We start from the raw sequence: 24601 nt of genomic DNA, 5'->3' as shown, positions 1-24601 counted from the left end.
AAGCAGTGGTTGGGAAGGAAGTGAGACAGGGTTGTAGCCTTTTCCCGATGTTATTCAATCTGTATATTGAGCAAGCAATAAAGGAAACAAAAGAAAAATTTGGAGCAGGTATTAAAATCCAGGGAGAAGAAATAAAAACTTTTGAGGTTCACCGATGACATTGTAATTCTGTCAGATACAGCAAAGGACTTGGAAGAGCAGTTGAATGGAGTGGACAGTGTCTTGGAAGGAGGATGTGAGATGAACATCAACAAAAGCAAAACAAGGCTAATGGAATGTAGTCGAATTAAGTCGTGTGATGCTGAGGGAATTAGATTAGGAAATGAGACACTTAAAGTAGTAAAGGAGTTTTGCTATTTGGGGAGCAAAATAAATGATGATGGTCGAAGTAGAGAGGATATAAAATGTAGACTGGCAATGGCACGGAAAGCGTTTCTGAAGAAGAGAAATTTGTTAACATCGAATATAGATTTAAGTGTCAGGAAGTCGTTTCTAAAAGTATTTGTATGGAGTGTAGCCATGTATGGAAGTGAAACATGGATTATAACTAGTTTGGACAAGAAGAGAAGTTGAAGCTTTCGAAATGTGGTGCTACAGTAGAATGCTGAAGATTAGATGGGGAGATCACGTAACTAATGAGGTGTTGAATAGAATTGGGGAGAAGAGGAGTTTGTGGCACAACTTCACTAGAAGAAGGGATCGGTTGGTAGCGCATGTTCTGAGGCATCAAGGGATCACAAATTTAGCGTTGGAGGACAGCATGGAGGGTAAAAATCGTAGAGGGAGACCAAGAGATGAATACACTAAGCAGATTCAGAAGGATGTAGGTTGCAGTAGGTACTGGGAGATGAAGGAGCTTGTACAGGATAGATTAGCATGGAGAGCTGCATCAAACCAGTCTCAGGAGTGAGGGGACCACAACAACAAGGTCAATACGCTACAAGAGAAGCTAAGCTTTCACATACAATGTTGGTCTTTTATGCGCATATTACAATTTAAGATATATCACATAAATGTGCCTGTAAATTTTTTAATAACGACATAAATGTCTCATCTTCTGGGCTCGAAATTCATCTAAATGGCTCGTCATTAAAGAGTTGATTTTTAAATGAGAGTCGAACGCTCATCGTACATTATCGCACATTGCTCCGTTGTATCGCTTTTCAAACCACCATTCGGAATATTTTACCGCGACATGTTAGAAATAGGTTCTTCTCCGCAGTTGCCAGAGAGGGCCAGAAGACGCGTAACCGCGATTGCGCTGCTACGATGTCATAGGGAGCCCGTATGTTCGTACATGTTAAACATTAAAAACTCATACATTATGTCATAAAAGAAACAAGACATCAAAGGATACTCCAAGAGCATCGGAATTCCGTGACCCATATGAAAAATATTGGTTCTTTAATATGGCATAATGCCATACATGCTAGAAGTTGAAAACATGCACTTGAAATGCAGCGAACAGTGTGTGGAGTTAAACCCTTCGTTTCAAATATACTGTCTGCCTCAGCGGAAAAGATTAATAAAAGAAAATTTATTTAGCAAACCGACAAAAAATAACTTCATTGTGCTGCAAAGCAATTAATGCTTGACTGTCAGAAAGGTGGAAATCAGAAATCTGTTTTGTTTTCATTTGACATGAGAGCATTAAACGAAGAGGAAACAGCAAAATCACTAAAATGTAAACACAGGTCACATGGAGACTACCCACATCCCCACTGTAACTCAGACTTCTCTGAGCATCAGCCCCAGATCTATGATATTTCCCAACGGGCACAATAACTGCCACTCCCTCGAACGTTTGAGATAGGACATCTAATATTTTATATATAAAATAAAATAAAAAATAAAGAATTTTCAAAAATATGTTCATTTTGTAGCGCACATCTTTCTGAAGAGTCTGATGCATAAAACACAACCAGTCCCTCTTTTTTTTTATATAAAAAAACTCTTCAAAAAATTTGCACTCTTTATTCCCTATCAGCTAACAATTTCCTGCTTTGTGTAACATAAAATTAAATATGGGATACATAAACCCAGTAAAGACATGAGACAAACATTTCTTCAGTCCTTAGCTCCTACAATTTTTTTATCTTTAATCTTGCTACAGCTTTACATAGCGTGCTTTCCTTTCTGCGAAAGGCTCTATTACCTCATCAAAGTTCGTCAAACGTTTTTCTACATGAAAAGTCGAAATGTCGTTGTCCAACACTGGAAAAGCTGTTAATGCAAATAGGATCCAAGACTGGTGTGGTTTCTCGATCTGATTACGTCTGTTTTGTCAATGTCTGCTAGATAATACAAAATAGGCCTTTCTAATACTGCAACAATTGCAATACACGCCAAATAAATTGTTTTGTCAATGTCTGCTAGATGATACAAAATAGGCCTTTCTAATACTGCAACAATTGTAATACACGCCAAATAAATGAGACTGTTTTGGCACAAACGGTATTTTTTGTAATGAGAGAATACAATTCACAAAGTACCAATATCAAATGCCTATTAGGCCTACTACAAGCAAAAAGCCTTACATTAGGAAATAGTTTCACACTTCATTCATACGCTCCAGTTTCTCAAGTATGAGATCGAAAACTGATAGTATGAAATTTTTATACAAATTTGGAATCGTCATATTCTTCCATAATTTGTGTGATGTCCCCATTTCTTCTCCTTCCTCGTTTTAACAAACAGTGTTATTATCACTAATTCTGTAACTATTCCTGCCAATGTCAAAGCTTCTTCGCAGGTTAACTTCACTAACTCTGCCAGAACCACCGATTTTGTTATCCTGAAATTATTCTCCGGTTAGGCGTTGCTCCAACGCGTTTGCCGCGCTTCTTCCAGAATAGAATTTAAAGCGGCTCCTAGCCGGGGACTGTTCAATTGGCTCTTACTAGTATAGTGATCTGCCCAAAAATCTTCTGTCAAAATTTCATTTCCTTGGATACAACGAGAAGGTAATACGTAATCTTTCTTACCTGTTATTCGTTTATTTCCACTCCTGTAGTCTGAATATATGGACTTAGCTAGTAATTATAACAATGCTCACCATTCGCAAACCCAATCAACCACACAATCAGACAGCAGTTGGTATTCATCCGTTCGGCCTTACTCTGACCAGCTCGTGTAGCACGTTTTGTCTGTAGGAAAGTTTGTCTCTCCATGCGACGAGGATTCCCCTGACAGAGACATCAAGTACACTATGCACGCATTCACAAATCAACTTACGATTCATTCAGAAATCAACTTAGAATGTGTTCAAAATGTTCAAAAACCGACAGAGATCAGTTCCAAAGTCATATGAATAATCGATAGACTAAAGTGCGCTGGATGCTAGTCTCTTTGTGAAACAAGGTTTTTCTCCCCTCAATAGTATGAATTTGCCCCCCGCCCCCTCCTAGTACTGGGCCTGCTGCACATGCAAGCATCTGGCAGCTTGGGCGCTACAGTAAAATTTTTCTTGGTAGCATCTAGCTGCTTTCTGCGACTGCTTACACAACCAACAGCCACATTTCTGTAGCCAGACGAGGGAGAAAGTACCACTCAACTGCGCATGGGCTGCTAAAACGAATTTCATGTAAACAGTTGTGATGTCATTCTCATCGGAGGCAATTTGTTGTCAGGAACATTGCACAGTCTTCCTAAAGCCTTTGACACATTTTGCTGTTGGCAGACTCTTGTATGAGCACTGTGTTTTGTTGCTGTATATGGCACATTTACTTTGCTATTTAAGTTTTATTTTTGTTTTTTTTCTCTCGTTCATGTTTTATTGCTGCAGTATTATTCTGCAGTAGCGGGATGCAGTAATAGCCTTTGTTAGAGTAACGGTTCTTACCAGCCCAAATTACAAAAATTTAACTGGAAACAAAAACATCGAAAAATTCTCGGAATTCTAAAAAATTCCCGTGTTTTTCCCGGATCTCCCGGGTCGTATACACCCTGTTTTTATATTTTTATCTACCAGTTTTCTAACTGTAATGAAATTCAGTCTACTTTCTTCTGTTTTCTGTGACTGCCAATTTTGCCATGCCTGTTTTCTTGTTTCAATGAGGGCATCACATTGCAGCGAACGCCAGGCATGTTTTTTACTTTTTTTGTTAGGTGCTATCCGTTCAGCTGTAGTAATGAGGTTACCCTTGATATCCCCCCAGCTTTGTGCCTGAATGGTTTCTGTTGCTTTTGTGAATTCATCATAATTCCGACCCTTAATTTGTTTCATGCTGCGTTTCCTGTTTGGGATGACTTTGAACTTAATTTTAGAAAGGTAGTGGTCTGAATCCAAGTTTGCACCCCTGAGTACCCTAACATTCATGATTTCTTTGCTAGAAATCATCTTGATTGCCACATGATCAAGTTGAAATTCCCCAAGGCTAGGATTTGGGGGTACCACATCTTTTGTCTTCGTGATAGTTTCTTGAAAGCTGTGGATTTAAGAATTAAATTGTGTGCTTGGCAAAGTTCTATTAGTCTCACACCATTTCTGTTTGTTCTCCTGTGTGCAGGATAGTTTCCAACTATTTTCATACATCTTTTTTCTTTACCAATCTGTGCATTAAAATCTCCAAGAAGAATGATGATGTTTTTATCTGGAATTTTCTGAATAATGTCATCTAGAGCATTCCTAGTTAATATCTTTTGCTACAGCTCATTATAGGTGAAATCAGTAATTGTTTCATGACAGATTCCATTGTTGACTTAAAAACTAATATAAGTCCTGCACTAATTATAAACATTTGGAAGAAGAACTATTACGGTTCTTAAATTATTTATTTGGCTCTATTCGAAAACATATTAGCAAAGTGAGCCCATAATTAATTCCAAAATAATTACCAGGTTTGTCAAAAGTATTGTTTCTATAATTATATCTGTTAACTTCATTACATTATTATTATACATTCTTGCCCCTAAGATAGCGTAGCATGATTATTAAATTTTCCCCTTTTTTGTTTTCTTCTTCTTTTTCTCTTCCCAAAACTTCTTCAGTCTTTGACTGTATTTGTGTTTCCTTTGTTCCACCCATATTTTCCCTGGTCTCTTCCTTTCTTTAATTCAAATTTCGTATTCATAATTTTGTATCTGAATTTCTCTCTTTCATCTATCATTTCTTTATTGATTCCTGCTTGTTTTAGATCTTCTTCTGTTTCATGAAACCAGTTGGTTTTTTTTTTATTGAACTGCTTTTTGATTGAGTTGTTAATTTCATTATTTAAACAAATAATTCAGTCTAACCTTTGTGGTAAAAGGAATTGTTAAAAGAAAGGAATTTTTTGATGTAGTCAGTTAACTGAATGCTTTATGTTTTAATTGTAATTTCTGTAACTTAAACATTGAACAATGTACGGTTTCAGAGCCTATTACTGTGCGGATATATAATGGACCGACTTTTAGTCCCAATAAAGTCAGTCGACGGCCGATTTTCAGATGGGAAACACATACGGGTTAGATTAACAACAATGCATCAACTTAACAGTGGAATAAGTGTAACACAAATAGGCCATGTGTTAGAACAGTTAATGACAATGTCCGTTTAATTTACACACATTAAAAAAAGTTTTGCATGACCCTGGTTCCCAGATCTCCTGAAGACAGATGTTGACTGCGGATATTATATCACAGACACAGCCCCTTTAACTGTTCACAGATTTCACTGAACCCGCCCAAAGATGTAAACAACCATGCATGAGCAGCACCTATTAGACAGAGGGGCTCCGACAGCCAATCAGTTCCAGTCGTTCCACCAGGAAGAAGGAACATGGCTCGTGCTGTCTGTAGTTCAACCATGTCTAGACCTCAGTACCGCAGATTGATTTGTCATCATTGTCACTTTGTGCCGGGAAGGGCTCTTAACAAGATAAGTGTCCAGACATCTCTAAGTGAACCAAGCGATGTCGTTCAGACATGGAGGAGATACAGACTGGAACTGTCGATTACATGCCTCGCTCATGCCGCCCAAGGGCTACTACTGCAGTGGATGACCGCTACCTACAGATTATGGCTCAGAGGAACCTGACAGCAACGCCACCATGTTGAATAATGCTTTTCATGCAGTTCAGGACATCTTGTTACAACTCAAACTGTGCGCAATAGACTGCAAGACGCGCAACTTCACTCCTGACATCCATGGTGAGGACAATCTTTGGAACCACAACACTTTGTAGTGTGGTACAGATGGGCCCAACAATATTCAGAATGGACCGCTTAGGATTGGCATCACATTCTCTTCACCGACAAGTGTCGCATATGCCTTCAACCAGACAATCGTTGGAGGCAACCCGGTCAGGCTGAATGCCTTAGACACACTGTCCACCAAGTACAGCAAGATCCTGCTGTTTTGGGGTGGCATTATGTGGAGTCGACGTATGCTGCTGGTGGTCATGGAAGGTGACTGTACAATATGGGAATGCCATCCTCTGACCAACTGTGCAACCATATTGGCAGCATATTGGCGAGTCATTTGTCTTCATGGTTGACAATTCACACCACCATCGTGCACCTCTTATGAATGACTTCCTTCAGGATAATGTCATCACTTGACTAGAACATGAACTCTATCGAACGTGTCTGGGATAGATTGAAAAGGGCTGTTTATGGACGACGTGACCCATCAACTATTCTGAGGGATCTACACCGAATCGCCATTGAGGAGTGGGACAATCTGGACCAACATTGCCTACATGAACTTGTGGCTAATATGCCACAATGAATACAGCCATGCATCAGTGCAAGATTATGTGCTACTGGGTATTAGAGGTACTGGTGTGCGCAGCAATTGGACCACCACCTCTGAGGCTGGACCAGCACCTCTGAATGTCTCACTTTACAGTGGTGCAATATGCAGTGTGTGGTTTTCATGAGCAACAAAAAGGGCGAAAATGATGTTTATGTCAATCTCTATTCCAATTTCCTGAGCAGGTTCCTGAACTCTGACAACCGAGGTGATGCAAAACATGTTTTGATGTGTGTATTTGAAAAACAGTGTCAGACGTACTATATCATTCGGCAAGAGCTGTGAACTGTGTGGTTAGGTTTTTACTGCTCATAGCTGTTCAACAGCAAACCATTGTAGCAGGATGTTGATGTTGCCTGCAACCTATTAATGAAGCTTATCAACATTTACAATAGTGAACTGGCCATATAATTGTATAATATTGGGGGGTTGTGAACACTGAAATTAAAGAACTGTGAAATGCAATTGTGCAACTGTCCGGTACTTCATTTACAGTAGTCATTGTTGAACTTCCATCCCCCATTTTTCAGCAAATATAACAATGCAGTACGTCGACACCGAGGACTGTCAACGAAGAAATAAAGCAGACAAATGTCAGATTTGGAGGCTCATCTGGGATGGGCAATATAGTATTTGGACACAATAAACATGGACTCACGAACTTCAAACAGTGAACAGTGCAGTTTGGATGGAATAACTGAATTTAAAGTACGTGTGGCACCAGTATTATTGAGTTAAGTGAACAGACTAATTGAGAGTGAAAAGTAATTACAGTATTCCATAGGTTTGATCACGCGTGAACAAGTAATGCAATAGGAAGCATCAACAACACGGCATAACAACAGATCATTGACCGGGGTTATGGAGGCAGCCATTAAAAATGTTGGACACAGCAGCCAATCTGGAATTAAGCTACATTGGAGCAGCCATTACGGAGGACAGCCGCAGCAGCCAATCACCGTGCCAGCTGGACTCAACCCACCTGACGTAAAGAAGTGGGTTTTGGACGAGTGTAAGTAACCACAGCAGCAGCAGACGAGTGAATGAAAATAAGGTAATTCATAGCAAAAGCCATTTTATATTAAGTGATACATAATGAGTGGCCTTAACGAACAAGATAGTGTGATGGGGGAGAACAGACAAAGGGGTGTGATGTGACTGATAACAAAGCTGTACAGGTTAAGCTTCTAAATGAAAAGAAAGACTTAATTGGGACTGATTTGGCAGATGATAGTGGTTATAAACCAGACACGAATGTAACTTTGAATGATGAGGACGAAAGTCATGCTGTAGATGAGATGATAAAAGTGTCATCTACATTTTGTAGTGAGTGAGCGAAATGGACAAAAACAGTACTTAAATGTGTGAAATTGTTAAGGCTAAGGAGGAAGAATCTAGTAGTGAAAGTCAGCAAAGACATAAGTTTATGGCAGAAAGAAAACTGGAAGCGATGTTAAGGCAAGTTATGAATAGTTTGAATAGTACCAGTATGAAAGATGATGTTAGTAGGGTAGAAAATAAAACTGATAGCATTAAACCTGACACGGCTGGCTTAAAGGATGAATTGAAGTTAAGGTAGTCAGCTCCAATCTTTCAGAATTAAATAAGAAGATTGAGGCGGTAGTGAATGACTGTGATGAAAAGATAAAGAGAGTAGTACAGAATACTAATGGTAAATTAACCTTAATGAGTGGTAAATGTGTAGAAGAGAGAAAGAAGCTTCGTGACGGCTATAGTAGGAGGGTGGAGGCTTCCGAGAAACAGTGTAAATATGAAGTCAAAGCAGCCAGGAAATTGTGTGCTGGAAATGAAGTTAAACTTGAGGACCAGAAAGATCAGATTAAAAATGATTTAGAAACGGAGGAAGAAACCAAGTGTGCAGTAGTGGTAAAGGAAAAACTGGTAAAAGTAGATAAAAATATAGCTTCAAAATGACTGAAATGGGGAAAAAAGTGGAAGAGGTACAAAATCTAAAGCATAGAGTGTGTAGTGTCCCAAACAACTTCTGGGGAAGTGCATCCACGGGGTTTCATTAGGGATTCAATGGTTTGCCTGAAACATGGAATGACAAAGACAATGTCATTTGCTTATGGGTGGGTAGTTCAGGTACCTGGTAGTTGGACTTTGTGGCATATCTTTGAGAAAGCATTTTTAGATGAATATTGCTGCAAAGAGGAGCAGCAGAGAATTGTGAGTGAATTTTGGGGAGGAGAGATATTTGACTCTAGGAAAGGTATTGTGAAAGGTTTCTGTCAGTTTTGGATAAGCAAACTGAAATATTTGGACAAAGAGCTAGGTAGTGAATCAATATTAAGTGTTTAGAAGCTAAGTTGCCTCAGAAAGTTAGAGAATTGCCTGCACGTGCCCCTAGGGATAATATTAGTGATTTTTTTTAACTTGATAAAGTGGAGTGTGTGCAGTCCTCAGTGGAAGATTGTAGAAGGAATTTGATGATAATCAATCAGGGAGACAGTTTCAGATAGATAGGACGAATACAACTTGTTCTAGTAGAAATTCAAACAATGACTGGGTGCAGGATAGTCAGAACGGGCATGAAAATGAGAGAAATTCAAGGAACACAAATGGCGGAGAAGACGGTAATTCTGGAAGCAAGTAGGGGGTTCAACGTTCTGAATTGAATTGAATTATGTGGTAATAATATGGTTATTTTTTGTGTTTCCTGAGGCAGTTAAACTCTTCTCCTATCGTATCTGTAGTTTATAAGTGAATCAGAAACATTCTATCTTCGACCTTCATGTGATTTTGTACAGCAGGATACTTTATTATAGAAATATATTTTATGTTGTGTTGGTGATAAGTATGGAATCGTAAAAGAATGGAAGAAAAGGCAATATAAGAAAAACGGCAGTGGTATTTGGATACGTGTTGATTCTGGTTTTATGAAATACAATGAAAGTAAATTGGTATAATGATTAAAGAATTTCTGTCAAACAAAGAGGTAAAGTCAACAACAGAAAATAAAAGGTGCCAGCATATGTGGAGGAGAAGGTGCAGATTATCTGAAAATTATAATTAACATCTGAAGTAATCAGCTCATGTGTGAAATTAGTATAATTTGGCGCAGCAGCAGAGGTAATATGCAGTAAAATCCATCTTGAATACTAGATCTTAATATTAATTATGGTATAACAGAATTTTTTTTGTTCAATGCAAACAGTGTATGGAGATAACTATAGTATAACCCCAATATTGTGTGATCTCGATTTAGCGTAAACCTGCATTTAATGGAAGGAATTTCAAGGCCCGAAAATTATTCCATAAGTGCAAAGCAATTTTATATTCAATTTAACGTAATTCACATTGGGCCAAAACCGGCATTTAGCGTTAGGAATATTAAATATTGAAAACAATACAATAGTGGCTTTGGCAGCCTGAATGCAAGCAGCACTTTTTTTGCAGTTTGCTGTTTACATTTGGGTACAAAGCCTAAGTAGTTCTGAAAAATGCCGCTAGTTGCCACCGTAAGTGCTTGCGTCTTTTATTGCTGCTTTTTGCCACTAGAAGCCCCCACAGAAGCCATTGTGTTAGTTTCGAGTAATGAATGTTAATTCATAGCAATTTAAAAAAAACTTTACACATACACCATCAAAACGGGCAATTTGAAGAAACTTGACAACTCCTGCTAATGAGAGCAGTGCTTGCAAAAAAGTTTGTTTCAGTCTGCTTTTGAACTTCGGTAAGACATGGAGACAGCAAAAGTAAAAACTTTCAGCTTGTTCCAGACACAGAAAAGCATTTTATGGACCAAAACGTGGCTTCTACTACGAGTTGGAAGTCGTAGCGAACGATTTTGTGAGGAAGCAGCGACAGTGCTTACCTGTAAGTGCAGAAATAATTCAAGTAAAAGCATATCAGAAAATCCAGGATTTTAAAGGGAGCCGCAATTGGGCCTGAAAAATACGGGGAATAACTCATTGCATTTCAGCACTACATCATCAAACTGTGCACCAGAAATTCATGCTGGCTTGTACAGCTGATGGCCGTAAACTGCCACCATTCATTTCACATGGAAAAGCCTGAAGTGTCCCCTAAAGATGTTGTACGTGCTAACGAAATTGGCTGGTGCACCACGTATGCTTGTGTTAGATTTGTACCCAGCTCACTGCCTGTACACCAGATGTGGCAGTGCACTGGGGGGAGGGGGGGGAGGTCCGATGAGTCCGAACCCCACTGACAAAACTTCGGAATTTGTTTATGGATATTTTCTGGGATTATTGGTTCAAATGGCTCTGAGCACTATGGGACTTAACTTCTGGGGTCAGCAGTCCCCTAGAACTTAGAACTAAAAAAAAAAAAAGATGGTTCAAATAGCTCTGAGCACTATGGGACTCAACTGCTGTGGTCATTAGTCCCCTAGAACTTAGAACTACTTAAACCTAACTAACCTAAGGACATCACACACATCCATGCCCGAGGCAGGATTCGAACCTGCGACTGTAGCGGTAGCGCGGTTCCAGATTGAAACGCCTAGAACTGCTCGGCTACTCCGGCCGGCGTCTGGGGTTATTGCACAATTATAAGTCGATAAGGTTGTTCAGTGGAACGGTCCCATATTTTTACAAGGATTAAGGAAAGTAGCACACGTGAGACCCTGGTGTCATTTGGAGAAACGCAGGAAGCACATTAACAAGGCCAGATCAAAAACAGAACCATAGTCTTACCATACAATTTCTATTCTGTACAGAGTTCCTCTTACACATTGGTTGCGAAAACATATTAACGAAGGCAGCCCTTCATTAATTCCAAAATAATTACTGATTTGTCAAAAGTATTGTTTGTATAATTACATCCATTAATTTCATTATTTAAACAAATAATTCAGCCTAACATTTATTTATTTTAATTGTCATTTCTGTAAGTTAAACATTAAACAATATATAGTTTCAGTGCCTATTATTGTGAGGATATTTGGTTAGATTAACAACAATCCATCCAACTTAACAGTGGAATAAGTGTAGCACAAATAGGCTGTGTGTTAGAACAATTAATGGCAATGTCTGTTTAATTTATTTGAAAAACTGTGTCACACATACTGTATTATTCTGCAATAACTGTGAACTGTGTGGTTAGGTTTTTACTGCTCATAGCTGTTCAACAGCAAACCATTGTAGCAGGATGTTGATGTTGCCTGCAACCTATTAATGAAGCTTATCAACATTTACAATAGTGAACTGGCCATATAATTGTGTAATATTGGGGGTTTGTGAACAGTGAAAGTAAAGAAATGTGAAACGCAACTGTGCAATTGCAGCTACATTAAATACAGTAGTCAGTGTTGAACTTAACGCCCCAATTTTCAGCCAGTATAAAAGTACTGTACGTCGAAGCCAAGGACTATCAACAAAGAAATAAAGCAGGTCAATGTCACACTGTGGTGCACAAAACTGAGTACATGGCTGTACAAAATTTCTAAGAGTTTGTAGAGGTAAAATCACATTGCCTATACTTTCTGTATAGTTCATTGTAGGCCATACATTATTACTTATGAAATGTAACCAGTCTATCTAATATCTAAATTGTATTTAAAGTTGGGAGCAGAATGATATCTCTTTTCATTTTTGCAATATTGGTTGTTATATCCATGGAAGGGTCACTCGCGGCACATCCGCATCCTTTCCTGTGCATCGGGAATAAAATGGTCATAAAAATCGTCGTATCTCATAAACATTTCAAGATGTCGAAACGACATTCTTTGGGAATGACAGCACGCAGAAAGGACCATTTTATCTTATGATTAACACTCGATACATTTTTGTCAAACATGTGAGCAGAGCAAAAACAAGACTCCCTACAAATTACACAGTGAGGTTTTGTCAGAATTTTCATAGTCAAACAAAGAGAGAAACAGGCAAATAGAGTATCAAAGTGACCAGCATGAGGTCTAGTTTTGCTTGAAAATATTTAATTGCCTCAAAGTAATCAGGATAATTGAGTAAAACGTAATTACCGAGCCGAGGAAAAATCTAAATATTCCACAAAAAACTGCTGCAAGCTATGTAAATGAAGTGACAAAAAGTTCATCTGTTCAAGGCCTAGCTACTTTGCATATAAAAAGATACATTGGTGCAATATTTAAATGTCAAAAAGGTTTCCTTCGAATCAAGCATTAAAGTTGGAATTGTTGAGAAAAGAAGATGTTAGCATGGCAAATGAGGTCCCAATAATAATGCAACTGAGAAACATCAAATGTTTCGCTAGTACTCTTTATTTCATAGTTTAGACAAATAATTTTACGAAATGTTTGACTTTCTACTAAAAACTTTTGTACGCTTCACTTAGACAGACTTGGCCTTAATATTTACTGCTGAAGAATTACATTCGCAACAATCGAGTATCAGTAAAATTTCATTGTTACTGATTGTATCTTATTATGAATTTAATGTAAATAAAATAGAAAGAAACTTCCACATGGGAAAAATATATTAAAAACAAAGATTCCAAGACTTACCAAGCGGGAAAGCGCCGGCAGGCAGGCACAATGAACAGAACACACAAACACACACATAGAAATACTAGCTTTCGGAACCGATGGTTCCTGAAGAAGCAACCATTGGTTGCGAAAGCTAGTAATTCTGTGTGTGTGTTTGTGTGTTCTGTTCATTGTGCCTGTCTACCGGCGCTTTCCCGCTTGGTAAGTCTTGGAACCTTTGTTTTTAATATACGAATTTAATGTGTGTGATATACTGAGATAGGTACAGGATGTTTCAAAAATGACCTATATATTTGAAACGGCAATAAAAACTAAACGAGCAGCGATAGAAATACACCGTTTGTTGCAATATGCTTGGGACAACAGTACATTTTCAGGCGGACAAACTTTCGAAATTACAGTAATCAACCACCCTTGTCAATCGAGTACACTACTTTACACCACAGATAACTCCAAGACACCATATGCATTCTTTGTATTTAAGGTAGTTAGTCATTCTTCCGCATTAAAAGTTCTTGATAATGTAAAAAACATTCATCTTCAATTTACTGATGAGAAAATTGAACGCTACTCTGCTCATTTGTCTGGTGATCTTCATTGTTGATGATAAAAATTATGAAATTCTCAATGAAGATTCCTCCCTTTGGAAATTTCATGCACAGCATTCCTTTTTGCTTTATTTACCTTTGTAAAGCTAATTTTGTTCACTTACTCTCAAGCTACAGTATTCTACAGTTTAGGGTGCCATTTTGTTGAAATAGCTGGTTGGCTCTATGTAGCCATCTCGTAACGGATGATTGCCGCTCACATGCAGGACACCCAAACTTTTCACCCAACGGCTGCTTTTTGCTGGAGTGTTGCGTATCGAGGCATCCCTCACTGTCAGTCACTTCTGATGCTTACGTGGGACACAGTCTAAAAGACTTCAGTTCGACTCTGGAAAAAGTTTTTGACTGTGGAAAAAGTTTTCCACAGCTGCAACTGCCTTGTCACTACTGGTGGAATGGTATCCACACAATGTTCCTTCAGTTTTCAGAAGAGTGAGAAATCACTGTGTTATTTCCGGCAAATAATATGGATGAGGTAAGATTTCATCTCTTGAGCACTGCGAGCAGGCACATTGTTATGCAGGAGTCACATGTTTTTCACAATCTCTCCGCAGCCTAATAGTTTGTTAACATCATTTCCCACTCATTACGAAAGAGATAGACAGTATAACCTTCCCAGAGAAGGACTTCATCTTTGTCTTCCTTGGTGGAGAAAAATCTGTGTGTTTCCATTTTTCGCTTCTTTTTTTCATTATGGACTGTAAGGGTGAACCCAACATTGATTCACAGTGATTAGACGGCAGAAAAACTTTCCTTCCTTGGCCTTGTCCATCTTCAACATTTTCACTGCAGATGTCACACACTCCTCCCCTTGAATGAGTGTTAAAATATGAGGAACCCATCAAGCCAATGCTTTTGTAATTGTCATTCATATACTATGACATGCACTGATGCTTAGCTAATGCCAATCTAATAATTATTTGGGTTATAACGCACCTACCAAACAGTTTAAAACTTACACTTTTGCAAGACCCTTGGTTAGTTTATCAGAGATGATTTGCTGCTCCATGGTGGTCCTTTCAAATCTTTGAGACCACAATGAAACAATCTTCTCAAATAAATAGCAAGACTGCTTCAAAGGTGAATGAATGTAAGTTAAATTGGATGAGTAGGAGATATATTTCGTTGCTGCCTTAATACAATGTTAATGGTATGTTATTCCACTCAGCCTCATGTGTCAGCTATTTAGCTATCAAGTTACAAAACAGTATGAAATGTAGTGAGAACGTAAGGTTAGTTGTAGAGAAGGCATATACTGGGACTAAAACAGTTTACTCTTACTTTTGTGAATGTGCAGCACATCTATAAAAGAGACCATGTTCAGGAAGTATGTGAGATTCACTCCTCAATACTGCTCGAGTATTTGAAACCCCCATTTGATCGGATTTTGGGTCAACATTGAAGCAATTCAAAGGCACGTTGCTAGATGTGTTAGCAGTCAATTTTAACAGTATGAGTATGTGTAAATGGAGCAATATGAGAGTTTTATGAAAATGGTTTGTCCAAAATTTAATGAGAATCCTAGGAGCGAAGAGCAAGAGCTTTTCATGACCTGGTATTGAGAAAGTTTAGAGAAACAGCATTTGTGACAGCCTGTAGAAGGGCTCTACTGTCTCCAAACTTGAGTAAGGAAAAAATAAGGGAAACTGGGGCTCATACCGATACCGTCCCTCATTCAATTTGCGAGTGGAACGTGAGAGAGAATGACTAGCAAAGCACCCTCCAACATGCAATGTAAATTATGTAGATGCTCATTGTATTCCATATCTTGCATTCTTGGTTATTTTGCAAAACTGATCACCAAATTGCATTCAAACTGCATTCTTTCTTCCCTGTTTTCAGATGCTCTGTTCACTTATTACAATTATGACTTCTAGTATCATCAAGATTACTTTTATTTTCCTTGGTCCCACCTTGTACTGTGGTGATTTCTTACAGCCGATCGTCAATATGGACGGCAAGTGAGAAAAAGAATAGTCCAACCATATGGATTCATATATTTGACTGCGGATCGTAAAAGGATGCTCCTTACCTGCAACACCTGGTGTTGGGCTGCCCACAGCAGTATTACCAGCATCAGAGGTGGAAGCCTGACAAGCAAAAGAAAAGAAGTAAATTACAAAATAATCTTTTTTACTTGAAGATCTCTGATCTGACGAATATATTCATCAAGGTTTTATTAATACTTAATTAGAGTACTGAACTACTCTAAATCATTAAACATTACAAATATATCAACATGTGAAACATCTATTGCATCTAGGTACAAACACACACGTTAAAATGTTACAAAACTTATTTGTTGTTTTCTTTTAGATTATGTTGTTCTGCAGTACACTTGTTAACGCCCATGTCTCAATAATTAAAAACACACAGCAAGTTAATTAAGTAACAAAATAATGATTCTACGCCACACCTCCAAATCGAAACAAAGTTGGTCCATTGTAATATGAGACACAATTTAGGTCGAATGAATGACGATACAGCTACAGTAGTTTGGTTCGAGTCGTAAGCTTAGTAGTTAAGCTTTAGCAGGTAGCTATTGCTGTGTATCAGGCGCTCCGTCCGTATTTATACGGGTACCATTCCTTTTTCACATGCTTTGTCTGGTTTGAATTGATTGCTTATTTTTCTTTGATCTGATAAGTGCCATTCTCTTTCTTATAGGTGTTTACGTCACTCTAAGCTGAAAATGCATTACTGTACTGTGCCATGCGTTTGTTTGTCGCAGTCTGAGTGTTTACGGCCTGTCGGCTCTTTAGTACATTACATTCTGCACAGAAATTAGAGTCATCTTAGATTTAAAAATCTAGTCAATTGCCGTGCTTCATTTCTGACTGTATCATTATCAGGCATAAGAATAATACAAATATAAATGACATGATATGTAGATTCTTCCGCATTTGCTGTTATCTCACTCTAGCTTCGTAGTTTATTAGGCAGACAGGATTTAAATGAGCTAGCAGCAAACACAATAGAATACATGGAAAAATGTTTATATTTGTATTATTCTTATGGTGAGAGAATACTGCATGTGATTCACAATTCATAAAAGTTCCTGTTAGCAACCACCTCTTTTCACAGGTAGGAAAAAATTCAGAACGTAGAGTAGGCCACATTGACAAACATCCGAAACAGTCTTGCCAGTCGGATTTTCGTAGTACATTGAAATGCCTCTTTAATTTATTTACTGACACAGAGGTTTTGGAGCCAGTATTTATCTTTGTGCCTGCAAAGCATGCCTAAGTAGCGCTACATATATTCGACGGCAGAAATTAGATGTGGCGGCACCTACCAACATTTCTCAGAACTTCCACTTACTTTGCACTCAATTCTAAGCCGCAGGCTGTTTTCTGGATTACAGAAATCAGAAAAAAACTGTGGCTTAGATTGGAGTAAATACGATATACGTGGAATAGACCTGGAGACACCTAAAGGTTTCAGATTCATTATATAATGGTTATACAGAGATTTAGGAACCAGGTTTTAAATTGCAGGACATTTCCAGGGGCAGATGTGGACTCTGACTACAATTTATTGATTATGAACTGTAGATTAAAACTTAAGAAACTGCAAAAAGGTGACATTTTAAGAAGGTAGGACTTGGGTAAACTGAAAGAACCAGAGGTTGTCGAGAATTTCAGAAACAGCATTAGGGAACGATTGACAAGAATGGAGGAAAGAAATATAGTAGAAGAAGAATGGGTAGCTTTGAGAGACGAAATAGTGAAGGCAGCAGAGGACTAGTAGAAATCCTTGAGTAACAGAAGAGATATGACATTTAATCAGCAATGAATGAAGCAGGCGAAAAGGAGTAAGAGAGAGAGAGAGAGAGAGAGAGAGAGAGAGAGAGAGAGAGAGAGAGAGAGAAAGTGCAAAACGGCTAGAGGACAAATGTAAGGATGTTGAAGCGCATATCACAAGGGGTACGACAGGTACTGCCTACAGGAAAATTGAAGAGATCTTTGGAAAAAAGAGAACCACCTATATGAATATCAAGAGCTCAGATAAAAAACCAGTCCTAAGCAAAGAAGGGAAAGCATAAATGTGGAAAGAGTATATACAGGGTCTATACAATGGTGATGTACTTGAGGCCAATATTATGGAACTGGAAGGGGACATAGAGGAAGATGAGAAGGTATATATAATACTGGATGAAAAACGTGACAAAGCACTGAAAGACTTAAGTCAAAACAAGACCCTGGCAGTAAAGCTACTGATAGCCTTGGGAGAGCCAGCTATGACAAAACTCTTCCACTTGGTGGGCAAGATGTATAAGACATCAGACACTTCAAGACGAATATGATAACTCAACTCCAAAGAAAGCAGGTGACAACAAGTGTGAAAATAACTGAGCTATCAGTTTAATAAGTCATAGCTGCAAAATAATAACACAAATCCTTTACAGAAAAATGGAAAAAAACTGGTAGAAACTGACCTTGGGGAATATCAGTTTTGATTCCGCAGAAATGTAGAAACACCCAAGGCAATACTGACACTATGACTTCTCATAGAAGATAGGTTAGGGAAAGGCAACCCAACATTTATAGCGTTTGTAGATTTAGAGAAAGCTTTTGAAAATGTTGACTGAAATACTCTCTTTCAAATTCTAAAGGTGGCAGGGGTAAAATACAGGTAACAAAAGGCTATTTACAATTTGTACACAAACCACATGGTAGTTGTTAAGTGTCAAGAGGCACGAAAGGGAAGCAGTGGTTGACAAAGGAATGAGACAGGGTTAATTCCTGATGTTATTCAATCTATATATCGAGCATGCAGTAAAGGAAACAAAAGAAAAATTTGGAGTAGGAATTAAAGTCCAGGGGGAAGAAATAAAAGCCTTGAGGTTTGCGATGAAATTGTAATTTTGTCAGAGCCAGCAAAAGACTTGGAAGAGCAGTTGAACAGAATGGACAGGATTGTGAAAGGAGGATATAAGATGAACATCAACAAAAGCAAAATGATGATAATGGAATATAGTCGAATTAAATCACATGATACTGAAGGAACCAGATTAGGAAATGACACACCTTAAAGTAGCAAACGAGTTTTCCTACTTGGGAAGCAAAACAACTGATGACTGGTGAAGTAGAGAGGATATAAAATGTAGACTGGCGATGGCAAGGAAAGTGTTCTGAAGAGAAATCTGTTAACATCAAGAACAGATTTGTCAGGATCTTTTCTGAAAGTAAATAAAAATGCCATGTGACTAGGGCCTCCCGTCGGGTAGACCGTTCGCCAGGTTCAAGTCTTTCGATTTGACGCCACTTCAGCAACTTGCACATCAATGGGGATGAAATGTTGATGATTAGGGCAACACAACACCCAGTCCCTGAGCGAGAAAATCTCCGAAAGTATTTGTAGGGAGTATAGCAATGTATCGATGTGAAACATGGACGATAAATAGTTTAGACAAGAAAATAGAAGTTTTCAAATGTGGTGTTACAGAACAATGCTGAAGATTAGATGGGTAGACCATGTAACTAACAAGGAGGTACTGAACAGAATTGGGAGAAGATAAATTTGTGATACAACCTGACCAAAAGAAGGGATTGGCTGGTAGGACACATTCTGAGGCAGCAATAGATCACCAATGTAGTTCTGGGGGGAAGCATGTGAGGTAAAAATTGGAGAGGGAGATAAAGAATGAATACAGTAGGCAGATTCAGAGAGATGTAGGTTGCTGTAATTTCTCAGAGATGAAAAGGGTTGCACAGGATAGAGCAGCATGGAGAGCTGCATCAAACCAGTCTTTTGACTGAAGATGACAACAACAACAACAACAACAACAACTAGCCTACCACTACTACTACTATACTACTACTACTACTACTACTACTACTCATATTACGAGATAACTGGAAAAGCAAGTAAAATATAGCTAGAGTGCAAAAGTTAGGTATATTTTATTTCTGTGCCACTTACCTGTTTAGTCACAGGTACCATTTCGACATTTTTATTTCTTTCTCTCTGTTCTATTTTCAGTGTAAGGTACAATGTCCTTATGGGGAAATAAACTGCCTGAGGGAACATTCGACCAATCTGGAAACGAATTAATTAATTAAATGTAACACAATAAATGTCACAACAACTTTCACACATAGCACAGCATACACGTAACAACTGTAAATAAATAAATGAATGATGCAAAAAATTAAAAGGAACAATATTTCAAATATTTTAACAACTTAGGCAATTATCACTTCATATAATAGAAAAGGAAATGTCACATTTATAAGGAGGAGCACACTAATTATTTCTGTAAACAGAGAGCTGTTACACTATTAATAAAATTACCATATTTACCCAATTACAAGATAAGGGTTTTTCTCAAATCTGTCCTTCAAAACATACAGGGTCACCTTACATTCACAGATTAAACTACTGCTACTGAAGTCACTGTGTTTACATAGTGCAACTGATTAGGCCAAGGTTTTATATTCCAAAGCAGCACTTCCCGACAGTTTACCACAATGAACTGTACCAAAAATAGCATTTTGGAGAGATCTTTAATGCCATCTACCGCTGGAACTGCATACTTTTGTAACAGGCAATTATAAATAAGAAAACGTTTAAATACAGCATATGTTACCTTCATGAGAAATTAAATCAAGATGACAGGTACACGATTTGCTTCTGTTAGCCTGTCACACAACAGCAAACATGATCATGACTTCCAATAATATCATATAGATGATTATGCAAGCATTATGAATAAAATAAGAATAGTTTATGTCTAATATTCAAGGTATTTTAAACACAAAGTTAGTATAACAAACTAAAATATAAACAGCATTGTAAAGGAAAGCTATGGCTTCACAAATTGTAGTAAGGTAGGAACCTAATTTCACAGCTCAGGCTGCCAAAAATATTTGGCGGTTTATTTCTGACAATGTTGCGGTTTACATTGTTTGTGTGGGCCCTTAAACTGCCACTGTAGTAAGAGCACTGTTGATTTTTTGAAGTTGGTTACAGTGTTAATCCAAAGTTGTATTATTTCTGCCAATTCCACTATAGGAAGCTGACAGGACATTGTATACCTGTCATTTATGCTTATATTGGCAGTGCTGTAAGAACTGTAAAGTGTAGGAATCAATAGAGGATGCAAACTACAGCTGTGACTCAGTTAAGAAACATGGACCCACAAGTTCACAGTTCCCAACTGGTTCAAACAGACAACACAATGCTAACTTTAAATTAATGATGATTCATGAAGCTGAGGCCACAAACAATTGAGCAAAGGATGAAAATTTGTTGCCGTAGATATGAATGTTCGCAGGTGGCTTCAAGACAAAGAATAAATTAATGATTATCAGTTCTACGTGCCAAACTTTGACGGGAAAAACATAGGGAAAGTTTCATGATTTGGAGCAGCAGGTTGTCCAATATGTGCAAGAGAAACGTAATGAAGTCTTCCCGAATACTTGAGAAGTTATCCTAATGAATGTGCTGGACACACAGAAGAATTTGCCAACTGCATGTGTAATAGAATTCAAAGCAAGTAATGGTTAGTGCATGAGGATGAAAAAGAGGGCAAGACTTAACATTATGACACATAACTACACTCACCCAGTGACTTCCCATGGCAAATGTAGGAAACTACTTGCATGTCAGCTTCATGTGGTCAATCTTAGGAAATTGCATGACTACTTGCTAAGTCATATGGGCAATACTGATCAGACCTACTTATTTTGATATGCCTCCAAATGTTAGTGACCTATAATGAGTTCTAGAAATGAAATGAAATGAGCATATGGTGTTATTCGCCAGGTGGCCTCAGCTGGAAATGGCCAAAATAACAGTAATGATGGGTGCTCTAGCAGAGGGAAGCAGGCATCCCCTCAATATGTGATTCTTTGCAGAAAAACGATACCAAAAGAAACACTGCCTCCAGCGCAGATGAAAAGGGATGGATGATTACCTGATGCTGGATTGGTCAAAGGTTGTTTCGACTAGAATACCAAGTTCTTTCCTTAAAAAAAGGAAAATGGTTGTGCTGGGTCCTTTCATGAAATTAAGAATCTGACAGCAAAGAACGACATAGATCTGGTAATAATTTCTGGTTGCATGACCTCACAACTTCAAGTATTAAATGGACACTATATTGTGGCAGTTTTAGGTGGAGAGAGTTTTGAACTACGGTTGTGCACAATACCAAAAGAGGTCGGGCATTAACTATCACTGCCAACCGCAGCAAATAACTGCCCTGAGTCCACTACCAAATGCTTTGTGTTGCGGATTGCGTGTTTTCTTTTTTTATTATGTAAATGGACCGCAAGTAGAGGTGGTAAAGTGAAGGACTCCAGTTCAGAGAGAAGGGACCGCACGTGAACCACAATTGTTAGCCCCGATCTGGGCTGCCGATGCGGGAGATGGACTGCCGCGGGCGGGAAATGCTCAGGGGAACTATGAATGTCTGCTGCGTAACTGGCGAGCAGTTGTGCACATGTGATGTGCAGTGGAGGGACACCAGCTCCACCTGTACGCTGGTCACCGGACCTATCCTAAAAGCTCCTGTCGCTAATTGAGTCCCACAATGGTGCTCAGGGTCGAATAAGTGCAATGCTGAAGGCGCTGCTGAACCATAAGCCACACTTCCATAGTCAATTCGGGATTGGACAAAGGCTCTGTAGAGCTGCAGCAGTGTACAGCGAACTGTACTCGAATTGGTGTTGCTCAGGCAACAGAGAATATTGAGGTGCTGCCAGCACTTCTGTTTAAGCTGACAAAGATGAGGGTGCCAAGTCAATCGAGCAACGTAAACCGGTCCTAGGAATTGATAGGTCTCCACTGCAGTGAGTGGATCATCATTAAGGTAAAGTGTGGGTTCCGGATGAACGGTACGACACTGACAGAAGTGCGTGACACACGACTTTGCAGCTGAAAACTGGAAGCCATGGGCTAGAGCCCATGACTGCGCCTTTTGGGTAGCTCCGTGGAGACGCCGCTCAGCAACAACAGTACTGGAGCACCAGTACGATATGCAGAAGTCGTCTGCATACAAAGAAGATGAGACGGAGGGCCCGACAGCTTCTGCTCGACGGTTAATGGCCACTAAAAATAGAAAGACACTCAATACAAAGCCCTGCGGGACTCCATTCTCCTGGATATGGATGGAACTACGGGGGTCACCAACTGCGACACAGAAAGTACAGAGCGACAGGTAGTTTTGGATAAAAATCAGGAGTGGTCCCTGGAGACCCCACTCATACAATGTGGCAAGGATGTGATGTTACCAAGTCGTGTCGTATGCTTTACATAAAGTCAAAAAAGATGGCAATCAGGTGTTGCCGTCTAGAAAAGGCTGTCAGGATGGCAGACTTGTTGGACACAAGTTTATCAGTGGTAGAGCGACCTTGGAAGCCGCGTGACTCCAGAACCCAACCCAACTGCCGATATACCGTACATCCCAGCAGCTTATGAAGAACGTTGGTGAGGCTGATGGGCCGATAGCTATCCACATCAAGCAGGTTTTTACTGGGTTTGAGCACCGGAATGATGGTGCTCTCCCGCAACTGCGATGGAAAGATGCCAGCGCACCAGATCCGGTTGAAGATGACGAGAAGATGTCTATTCTAGTCAGATAAGAGATGGTTAATCATCTGGCTGTGGATGCCATCAGGCCCAGGAGCTGTGTCGGAGCAATGTGCAAGGGCACTGAGGAGCTCCCACTCTCTAAATGGGGCGTTACAGGATTCATTGCAGCGTGTAGTGAATGAGAGGATGTTCCCTACCAGCCGCTGTTTGAGTGTGCGAAAAGCTGGGGGTAATTCTCCGACACAGAGACTCGAGCAAAGTGCTCGGCAATCGTGTTTGTGTCGGTACATAACTCGCCATTTATGATAACACCGGGGACACCTCTTGGGGCCTGGTACCCGCAAAGATGTTTGATCTTTGCCCAGACTTGGGAATGTGACGTATGGCACCCAAAGGTGGAGATGTATCTCTACCAACACTCCTTCTTCTGTTGTTTGATAAGGTAGTGAAGACGGGCATGGAACCGTTTAAAGGCTATGAGGTGCTCCAGGGAAGGGTGCCGCTTATGCCACTGTAGAGTTCGCCGACACTCCTAATTGCTTCAGCGACTTCCGACGACCACCAAGAGACTGCCTTATGCCTCGGGCACCCTAAAGAGCGAGGGATCGCGTTTTCTGCCGCAGAAACAATTTTGCTAGTCACCTGCTCAATCATCACATTGATGTTACTGTGCGGGGGAGATTCAGCAGTGACAGCAGAGGTGAAAGTTCCCCAGTCCGCCTTGTTCAAAGCCCATCTGGGCAGGCGTCCGTGCGCCTGTCACTGGGGCAGTGACAGGAAGATGGGGAATTCATCACTACCACACAGGTCATCATGAGCTCTCCAGTGGATAGATGGGAGAAGTCCTGGGCTGCAAATTGATAAATCAATGGCCGAATAACTACCATGAGCCACACTGAAATGCGGCCCCAGTATTTAAGAGGCAGAGGTTGAATTGTGACAGTTAAGTGTCGATATCTCTGCCTCGGCCAGTAAGCATGGTACCACCCCGCAAAGGGTTATGGGCATCAAAATGTTCCAGAAGTAGGAAAGGTTTAGAGAGTTGATCAATCAGTGCATCTAATACATTCAGGGGTGCTGCACCATCTTGGAGGAAGATATAAATTGCATACAGTTATTTCCTGTGTCATCCTTATTCTGACAGACACAGCTTCAAGAAGGTTTGAAGGGGCACATGTTCACTACAGACCAGCCACAGCGAACGCAAACTCCACCTGGCACTTGATTACAGTCACTACGGTTACTGTAATATCCCTTATAGCTGTGGAGGGC

The 24601-nt window shown here is 39.5% G+C and overlaps 1 protein-coding gene across 4 annotated transcripts in view; it reads right to left on the bottom strand.

Annotated features, from left to right (window-relative positions):
- LOC126284735 (transformation/transcription domain-associated protein) overlaps window positions 1-24601 on the bottom strand; it is a 392578-nt gene that overhangs the window by 77636 nt on the left and 290341 nt on the right. For all 4 annotated transcript variants that reach the window (XM_049983877.1, XM_049983882.1, XM_049983889.1 and 1 more), the window contains 2 exons: window positions 19718-19834; window positions 15825-15882 (listed from right to left, as the gene is read on the bottom strand). In XM_049983877.1, coding sequence (XP_049839834.1) covers window positions 15825-15882; window positions 19718-19834 — 175 coding nt within the window. The remainder of the gene's footprint in view (window positions 1-15824; window positions 15883-19717; window positions 19835-24601) is intronic.

Source organism: Schistocerca gregaria, chromosome 1, assembly GCF_023897955.1.
Source record: "Schistocerca gregaria isolate iqSchGreg1 chromosome 1, iqSchGreg1.2, whole genome shotgun sequence".
Classification (NCBI taxonomy): Eukaryota; Metazoa; Arthropoda; class Insecta; order Orthoptera; family Acrididae; genus Schistocerca; species Schistocerca gregaria.
This window is presented reverse-complemented; position numbering and strand designations above follow the sequence as displayed.